This window comes from Stenella coeruleoalba (assembly GCF_951394435.1).
Source record: "Stenella coeruleoalba genome assembly, chromosome: 17".
In the NCBI taxonomy this organism is placed as follows: domain Eukaryota; kingdom Metazoa; phylum Chordata; class Mammalia; order Artiodactyla; family Delphinidae; genus Stenella; species Stenella coeruleoalba.
In genome coordinates this window covers 2588706-2598620 of record NC_137163.1, presented here as the reverse complement: position 1 = coordinate 2598620, position 9915 = coordinate 2588706, and the positions used below count along the sequence as shown (strand labels likewise).

The window sequence follows — 9915 nt, the reverse complement described above, 5'->3', positions numbered from 1 at the left end:
ACCTCCCAACCCTGCTTTCATTTTGACCTTGCTTTGTAGTTATTGTTTGACATTATTATTAAGCATTTCAGATTTTAAAAAAAGAATCATAGATTATTGGAACTAGGAAAGTTCCTTTGGTATCATTTCTAACGCGGTTGTATAGATACTGCCCAACGTCGGCTGGGAAGCAGAGCTAGCACTGGGCCGGCGTCCCCTCCAAGTTCTGTGCCACTGACCAGGCACGGAAACCAGCCTCTTGGCCCCAGCCTGTGGCTGGGGAGGCCCACGGTCTACCGGGATCAGGCCAGGCCTGCAGCTGGCCGGGGAAGGACCCTGTCCATCTTCGGACCCTCCTCAGTCCTGCGCTCTCCGCGTTCTACTCTAGCGGCGCCCACCCCACCCTGTTTCTTGCTGAACTTTACTCAACCTCTTAGCAGACTTGGCCAGTCTTAGGTTAATCGGGCATAGCTATTATGCCCACCGGCCTTTCCTGCCGTCCACAACCGGCCAACGCCACGGCCCTGCTCGCAGGAGGGCTTCCTGGAGTCGGCGGCGGCAGGGGGCGCCCCCGGCCTTAGTCCCTCCAAGGTTGGGCCCGGAGGCTTGCGAGAGCAGGTGATTCCGGCACCCTCGGCCCCGGAGGCTGGGCGCCCCCCTGGGCCACCTGAGGACCCCGCCCACCTCTTCCCCGGTTCGCCGAGGAGGGGGCTGCCGGCAGGGAAAGGTTGGGCCGACGGAGGGGGCTGGGCGCTCAGACGCCGCGCACGCGCCGGAGGCCGCCGGCCCGGTTCGGAAATGACGACCTCGCGCCGGGCCCCGAGCCCGGCCCCGCCAGGCCCCACCCCTCTCCGTTCAGCCTCTTCAGGCTCCGCTGCCGCTCAGGCCCCGCCCCTCACGTCCCGCCCAGCGGACGGCGCTCTCAGCGGACAGGCCGGCTGCAGCTAGCGCGGGCGCTGGGCCGGGAGGCGGGCGAAGTTGCGGCCGGGACGCGGGTTCGGGGCCGGGTGGCCCGAGGCGCCCGGGCGGGGTACGCCCAGCCGGCCGCGGCCGCAGAGCAGCCATGGCGGAGGCCGGCCCGCAGTACCTGGCGCTGCCCTCGGGGTTGCTGGAGCTGTGCGCGTTGCTGGGGGCCCCCCGGGACAGCCTCCGTGGCCCCGAGCAGGTAAGGCCCGGCGGGGACACAGACGCGGGCGGGGCGGCCGGGGAACGGGGTCGGGCCCAGCGCACCCCCCCGGGTGCGCATGGAGCCCCGGGCGTCCGCGGGGTGGGGAAGTTGCGCAGAGGTCCGGCCGGGCCGGCCACCTGCAGCCTCCTGGGGCGAGAGCAGCAGCTGTCCTCGCAGCCGCGGTGGAGTCGCGAGTGGCAGCCGGCTGGGGGCTCCCGCCCCTTCCCCTCCCCTCCCCTCCCCTCCGGGAGCACCTCTCGGGTGACACCGCTGGAGTCGCAGCGCGATGAAGTGTGATGGAGAAGCTCGCGTCCGTCGGGCCGCTTCCTAAGCGCTTCGTCCCGCTCGGCTTCTCTGTCTCAGGACGCCCACCTGGGTCAGGTGAAGACGCGGCTGGGCCGCCTGGGGTTCCGCGGCCTCCAGCACCGAATCCTTGTCCGCTATTAAATGATTTCACTCATTCCACAGATTCACGGTCTCCTAGGGGCCGGTGCTGTTCTAGGCACAGCATAAGGATATTTTCGGTGAGATGTGAGGACCGCCTTTATATGTTCTCCATTTAGTCGGTATGCGATGAAACGAGCTGTTTTTCACTGTGAAACACTTGCAGCCCGCTTCCACCTGTGCTCCGCTCTGCACCCTGGCAGCCAAAGTGGCAGGCTCGCGTCCCTTCCTCCGGGACCGCAGCTTGGGACATTCTCCTTTTTTCTTCCTTGTGTTCTCACTTCTTAGTTCCGGAACCCTGGCTTTCTTTGGAGTGGGTCTGTGGCCCTCTCTTTCCCTTGGCCTAGATGTCTGGGGCTCTATCATTTTTCTCTGGTTAGTGGTGGTGCTCGGTGTGTTCGGAGAGTTCCCGACTCTACTGCCTAGTTATCTGGACAGGTCCTTTCATCTGGTTCCAGACGACAGCAAGGAGAGGCAGAGAAAGCCATTTTGAGTATTTAAGGCTGCAGGGTTGACTGGGCATCACCAAGAGAAGCTAAATGTTGCAAAGTTAACCCGGATAAATGTCTGATAATGTCTCGGTGGTCTCTATGCCTTGGCTTTAGTATAAGGCCAATTTCGATGATTTCTGCATTTCCCTCCCCCTCTCACTCCGCGAACCCCCATCACGTCTGGGTCCCCCTTTGGTCTCTGCCTCCTCTGACCCTGTGGATTGAGTTGAGTTGTCTCCCTGCCTCTCCGTGCCAAATGGCATTACCTCGTTTTCCTTCTGATAGGAAATGACCTGGTTTCAGTTTTGGTGTTCTCCACAGTTGGGCATCTTGCTTCTTGGGTGATCACAGCATGTCTATTCGTTGCCGTGATGAGAAGAGGATGAATCATCCGGAATATTTACAGTGGTACTTTCCTGAACTAAACAGACTGCGACATTTCCCAAGTCGAGTGGGCAGTCGGCCACTCCGCATTTTAGCCATCATCCTCTTTATTCTATACTCTGCTTCTGTTAGGGGTTCGGCAGAGGGTGGAGGGAAAAACAGCTGAAGGAGCAGGAGAAGGAGGAGTGTTGTGAAATGGAGTAACAGCCTCACTGTAAGACCTACGTTACTGTTACAATTCATGAAACATAGGATATCATTTATTCAGTTTTATTTTTATAGCAGTTCTACTTTGAATGTCCAAGGCTTTTAAATAACTTAATTTTACTTTGAAAAGTCACCGTTTCTCTCTGATTCAGGGATTCCTATTTGGTGACACATGAAAACAGAAGCCCAGAGGTATGAGAAATAGCCAGCTTGATGTTAGGATAGTCTAGTGTCCTAACTTTATGTTTTATTTATTCCTTAGATGGGGTGGTGTTTGTTTCTTTGAGGTTAGTGACAAAGAATTGGAAAATACAGTTCCATCCCCAGTGAATTACTGTGGTCAGTTACATTTCCTTCTATTCCTTGGTTGCTGTGGAGACGAAACACAGAGATGGGAAGGGATCCGTCACAAATCCATCACAGGGTGGTGGAAAAGCGCTCAGAGCACCTTTCACAGTGTAGGTCACTGGCGTAAATCTTGTGGGTGAAGGCACGTTTTTATGTGTTTGGGTGGAGAGAGCATCCTGGCTTTCCATCTCTAGAGCACCACTGTCCAACAGACACTGCAGATGAGGACAGCCAGTGTTCTTCACCTCCACCGTCTAGTATGGTAGCAGCTGGCCACATGCGGCTACTGGGTGTTTGAAGTGTGGCTAGTGCCACTGAGGAACTGGATTTTATATTTCATTTAATATTAATTTAAATAGTCACATGTGGCTACTGGCAACTGTGTTGGACTCTTCTAGAGCATTTTTAAAGAATCTATTTCTGTTTTATTTCACAAATGACAGCCAATCCTATAGTGAAGATCAATGCCATTATGTCATCTAACAATGCCTCACATGAATTAGAGTGTTGTGGTTTTTTACTTTTTAGTAAGTCAGTGTCTGGGAGGGAAGAGCAGGAAGCTACCCTGGGCGGAGTCTGTGGAAATGGACATCATCTTTGGGGTGGTGGGAGGTTGGTGGGGGGGCGGGGTGAGGGGCAGTTGCAACATGTATCAGAAAGTAACATATGAACCCTCTGGGGCCCAGGATTGCTCTTCCAGGAGTTTATTCTTTTTATTTTATTTTATTTTTATTGGAGTATAATTGCTTTACAATGTTGTGTTAGCTTCTGCTGTACAATGAAGTGAATCAGCTGTATGCATACTATATCCCCTGCCTCCCACCTCCCCCCCCATCCCACCCATCTAGGTCATCACAGAGCACAGAGCTGAGCTCTCTGTGCTTTATATCAGGTTCCCACTAGCTAGCTATTTTACACATGGTACTGTATATATGTCATTCCTAATCTCCCAGTTTGTCCCACCCTCCCCTTCCCGCCATGTCCACGTGTCTGTTCTCTACATCTGCGTCTCTATTCCTGCCCTGGAAAAAGGTTCATCCATCTGTACCATTTTTCTAGATTCCATATGTATGCATTAATATGATATTTGTTTCTCTGTTTCTGACTTACTTCACTCTGTATGACAGACTCTAGGTCCATCCACTTCTCTACAAGTGACCCAATTTCATTCCTTTTTATGGCTGAGTAATATTCCATTGTGTGTGTGTGTATATATATGTATACCACATCTTCTTTATCCATTCATCTGTCATTGGATGTTTAGCTTGTTTCCATGTCCTGGCGATTGTAAATAGCGCTGCAATGAACATTGGGGTACATGTGTCCTTTTGAATTATGGTTTTCTCAGGATATATGCCCAGTAGTGGGATTGCTGGGTCATATGGTAGTTCTATTTGTAGTTTTTTAAGGAACCTCCATACTGTTCTCCACAGTGACTGTATCAATTTACATTCCCACCAGCAATGCAAGAGGGTTTCCCTTTTCTCCACACCCTCTCCAGCATTTATTGTTTGTAGATTTTTTGATGATGGCCATTCTGAAGGTGTGAGGTGATACATCATTGTAGTTTTGATTTGCATTTCTCCAATAATTAGTGATGTTGAGCATCTTTTCATATGCTTCTTGGCCATTTGTATGTCGTCCTTGGCGAGATTTCTATTTAGGTCTTCTGCCCCTTTTTTGATTGGGTTGTTTGTTTTTTGGATACTGAGCTCCATGAGCTGTTTGTATATTTTGGAGATTAATCTTTTGTCCGTTGCTTCATTTGCAAATATTTTCTCCCATTCTGAGGGTCGTCTTTTGGTTTTGTTTATGGTTTCCTTTGCTGTGAAAAACTTTTAAGTTTCATTAGGTCCCATTTGTTTATTTTTGTTTTTATTTTCGTTACTCTAGGATGTGGGTCAAAAAAGATCTTGCTGTGGTTTATGTCAAAGAGTGTTTTTCCTATGTTTTCCTGTAAGAGTTGTATAGTGTCTGGTCTTACCTTTAGGTCTTTAATCCATTTCGAGTTTATTTTTGTGTATGGTGTTAGGTGGTGTTCTAATTTCATTCTTTTACATGTAGCTATCCAGTTTTCCCAGCACCACTTATTGAAGAGGCTGTCCTTTCTCCATTGTATATTCTTGCCTCCTTTGTCATAGATTAGGTGACCATAGGTCTGTGGGTTTATCTCTGGGCTTTCTATCCTGTACCACTGATCTATTTATGTTTTTGTGCTAGTACCATACTGTCGTTTTTTTTTTTACATCTTTACTGGAATATAATTGCTTTACAATGGTGTGTTAGTTTCTGCTTTATAACAAAGTGAATCAGTTATACATATACATATGTTCCCATATCTGTTCCCTCTTGCGTCTCCCTCCCTCCCACCCTCCCTGAGCTGATCTCCCTGTGCTATGCGGCTGCTTCCCACTAGCTATCTACTTTACGTTTGGTAGTGTATATATGTCCATGCCTCTCTCTCGCTTTGTCAAAGCCTACCCTTCCCCCTCCGCATATCCTCAAGTCCGTTCTCTAGTAGGTCTGTGTCATTATTCGTGCCTTACCCCTAGGTTCTTCATGACATTTTTTTTCTTAAATTCCATATATATGTGTTAGCATACGGTATTTGTCTCTCTCTTTCTGACTTACTTCACTCTGTATGACAGACTCTAGGTCTATCCACCTCATTACAAATAGCTCAATTTCGTTTCTTTTTATGGCTGAGTAATATTCCATTGTATATATGTGCCACATCTTCTTTATCCATTCATCCGATGATGGACACTTAGGTTGTTTCCGTCCCTGGGCTATTGTAAATAGAGCTGCAGTGAACATTTTGGTACATGACTCTTTTTGAATTATGGTTTTCTCAGGGTATATGCCCAGTAGTGGGATTGCTGGGTCATATGGTAGTTCTATTTGTAGTTTTTTAAGGAACCTCCATACTGTTCTCCATAGTGGCTGTACCAATTCACATTCCCACCAGCAGTGCAAGAGTGTTCCCTTTTCTCCACACCCACTCCAGCATTTATTGTTTCTAGATTTTTTGGTGATGGCCATTCTGACTGGTGTGAGGTGATATCTCGTTGTAGTTTTGATTTGCATTTCTCTAATGATTAATGATGTTGAGCATTCTTTCATGTGTTTGTTGGCAGTCTGTATATCTTCTTTGGAGAAATGTCTATTTAGGTCTTCTGCCCATTTTTGGATTGGGTTATTTGTTTTTTTGTTATTGAGCTGCATGAGCTGCTTGTAAATTTTGGAGATTAATCCTTTGTCAGTTGCTTCATTTGCAAATATTTTCTCCCATTCTGGGGGTTGTCTTTTGGTCTTGTTTATGGTTTCCTTTGCTGTGCAAAAGCTTTTAAGTTTCATTAGGTCCCATTTGTTTATTTTTGTTTTTATTTCCATTTCTCTAGGATGTGGGTCAGAAAGGATCTTGCTGTGATTTATGTCATAGAGTGTTCTGCCTATGTTTTCCTCTAAGAGTTTGATAGTTTCTGGCGTTATATTTAGGTCTTTAATCCATTTTGAGCTTATTTTTGTGTATGGTGTTAGGGAGTGATCTAATCTCATACTTTTACATGTAACTGTCCAGTTTTCCCAGTACCACTTATTGAAGAGGCTGTCCTTTCTCCGCTGTACATTCCTGCCTCCTTTATCAAAGATAAGGTGACCATATGTGCATGGCTTTATCTCTGGGCTTTCTATCCTGTTCCATTTATCTATCTTTCTGTTTTTGTGCCAGTACCATACTGTCTTGATTACTGTAGCTTTGTAGTATTGTTTGAAGATGGGGAGCCTGATTCATCCAGTTCTGTTTTTCTTTCTCAAGATTGCTTTGGCTATTCGGGGTTTTTGTGTTTCTATACAAATTGTAACATTTTTTTTCTAATTCTGTGAAGAATACGATTGGTAATTTGATAGGTATTGCATTGAATCTGTAGATTGCTTTGGGTAGTATAGTCATTTTCACAAGATTGATTCTTCCAGTCCAAGAATATGCTATATAGTTCTCCATCTGTTTGTGTCATCTTTGATTTCTCTCATCAGTGTTTTATAGTTTTCTGAGTACAGGTCTTTTGCCTCCTTAGGTAGGTTTATTCCTAAAGTTGCCACCAGAAAACCACTAGAGCTAATCAATGAATTTGGTAAAATCGCAGGATACAAAACTAATGCCCAGAAATCTCTTGCATTCTTATACACTAACAATGAAAGACCAGAAAGAGAAATTAAGGAAACAATCCCATTTACCATCACAACGAAAAGAATAAAATACCTAGGAGTTTATTCTAATTACAGAGTCAGACGTGTGCAAGTGTATTTGGGTGAGACCTCATTGCTGCCTGTTGTTTAGTATGATGAAGACTTGGGAGCAACCCAGCTGTCCATCGGAAGGGGATTGGGCAGGGGTGGTACTGAATTGTACACAGTGGGACATGCTAAAGTGTCAACAGGAGAGTCAGCACACTGTATGGTTAAATGGGGAAAAAATCTAATGAAATCATTTAAATATAATTGTGTTTATGAAAAAGTTATATTTATGTATACATTTTAAAAATAGGAAGCATGTATCCCATGCTGTTTAGAACATTACCTTTGAGTCATGGGATTATGGGGAAGGCATTCCCTTTCTATCATTATTTCTTTTATTATTTCTATATTGTTATAATTTTTAAAAATGAGACTGTATTGCTTATCCAATCAGAAAAGACAACAGGGATTTCCATTTCGGAGGGAAAAAAAAGACAGATGTGTAATGAACTGCTAAATGCCAGGTTGGCTGGATTGTGGCCACCTCACTTTCAGTGACTAAAGGTAGCTAGTGGGAATTACGGAGTTCATTGGCTTTACCGTAATGACCAATTTTCCATGCGGACTGAGCATACCTCCAAGACATCACGAGTGCCAGGGTGGGAATGGAGGAACGGCATCCACTCAGAGCCATCCTCTGTGCGGACTGTGGGGCTGCAGAGAGGAGGGCCACACCATCCCTGCCTCAGCCCAGCCCGCCATTCTGAAGGCGATGTAGGACCACTGTGCCGGGCAGCGATGCTCTCGGAGGTGATGGGGAGGTCGACTCCGGATGGTGAAGCTCTAGGAGATGATGAGCCAGGCGTGATGGCTGGAGGAGGCGTGTGTCCCTGGCTGCAGGGTGAGGAAACGCCCCCTCCAATGAGTGTTGGGGGGGGTCGCTGGTGAGGAGGTGGGGTGAGGAGGGGGCAGGGCACGTGCCAGGCAGAGTGAAGGGCAGGGAGAAGCACAGCGTCGTGACAAGGGCGCATGTGTTGAGATGACTGAGGGCTTCAGTCGTGAGTGGCTTGGGCGCCCTGGCTTTGCAAGCAGGCTGGCCTGCTGCCAGGTGCACAGCCAGTGCAGGTGGTCGGCCTGTCACGTGACACATGCACCGTGTGATCCCTGCACGGGAATATGTGTGAGGATGGTAATGTGTAGAAACAAACACACTTCTTAGGTCTGGCTGAGGGGCAGAGATGGGTCTGCAGGGCTGGTTTGCTGGGGTAAGAGGCTGGCGCCGGGCAGCTGGAGCCACCGCTGTTGTGGCAGGTGAGGGACGAGTCATGTGTGCTCTTTAGATGGGGGACCCCCCCCGTCCCCCTTTGGGAGAGTGGACGTCGGGCCAGGTGGGAGGAGGTGGGGCTGTTCTCTCGGCAGCAACCATGAAGATTAGTTCACGGTGAATCTGTACCTACTGTGAGCCAGAGGTTTGCAAACGTGGTGCAGATGGGGCAGCAGCTGGGCTTTCTTCAGAGACCTTTCTGCGGCCCGCCGTCGAGATGTGGGTTTCCCGATGGGGAGTCAGGGGCCATAGCGCCAGTCCAGGTCTAAATGCCCGAGTGGTGTCATCCTGTCCACAGAGGAGCAGAGAGGTGGATGATCAAGTTTTTGGAAATAAGTGTGGGCTTAATTTTTCAAACTAAGTTTAAGGGACTCACCGCCTATATTGGGAGGCAGTTGGGTACAGCTGGGATGGCACAGAGGCCCCACCCCTGGGGGCAGAACCCTGGGAGCTGTCCCTGTGTGCATACCTGGAACCACAGGAGTGTAGAGACTGCCCTGCAGGCTGTTGCATGAGGCAGGACGGGGGCCAAGGATTGGCCCTGGGGGTCTGTCTGCAGGGGGCTGCCAAGGAGCAGGCTGGAGAGGTGAAATTGCAGAAAGGAGGCGGCCTTGGGAAGTTTCAGGAAAAGGGGTCGATCAGTGAGGGAACTCGTTTGCTGCTCTGTAATTTATACCAAGAGCTGTCCCTCAGTGACGTGAGATATCGCCCAGTCTCTGTGGATGTAACATCTCATGTGCGGAGGAAATAGATGAGCATGTTTTCATAGAGAATTAGGTCCGAACTGCTGGACTTTGATAGGAAAGTTTTAGAAGAGGTTTCATACAAGTAAAGAAAAGGATTCCTTTCGTGCATGATACACAAAAGGTTTTTAAATTACACAGCAGTAGGGATTTCCCATGTTTGGTGTTGGTTCCTGCTGGCATCAACTTTTTCCCCCAAATATAAAGAAACCATTATCTGAATTGCATAAAAATAGCGTATTGAGTTTAGAGTGTATCTACTGACTGAAAATGCTGTCATTGTAGATATGCTTTGAAGTGTAATAGTCCCCTGTTGGTGCCCCTGATTCTTACCAAAATGTTGATGCTGCTCTTCCTTTTCTGCCAGCCAAGGCCACATTTCTCTGGTGACGGTGGTGTTCTTCCTGATGCCATTTCTAGGGTCCTCAAAGACCCTAGGTTACCCACTCCCCACCCTGACGGCCACCTCTTACCTTCTGTGTCTTTTACACCCAGAGAATCCTGCTTTGCTCTTTTCTGTCTTTACCTGGCTTGGCAGCCCTTCCTGCTCGTGGACAGACTGCAGTTCATAATATCAGTACCTTCCTTGGA

At 48.2% G+C, this 9915-nt stretch overlaps 1 protein-coding gene across 4 annotated transcripts in view; it reads left to right on the top strand.

The window, feature by feature from the left end:
• Nucleotides 1-733: 733 nt before the first annotated feature.
• Nucleotides 734-9915, top strand: part of DENND3 (DENN domain containing 3) — a 58809-nt gene continuing 49627 nt past the window's right edge. For all 4 annotated transcript variants that reach the window (XM_079902255.1, XM_079902254.1, XM_079902253.1 and 1 more), the window contains exon 1: nt 734-1144. In XM_079902255.1, coding sequence (XP_079758381.1) covers nt 1043-1144 — 102 coding nt within the window. In that variant the 5' untranslated portion in view covers nt 734-1042. The remainder of the gene's footprint in view (nt 1145-9915) is intronic.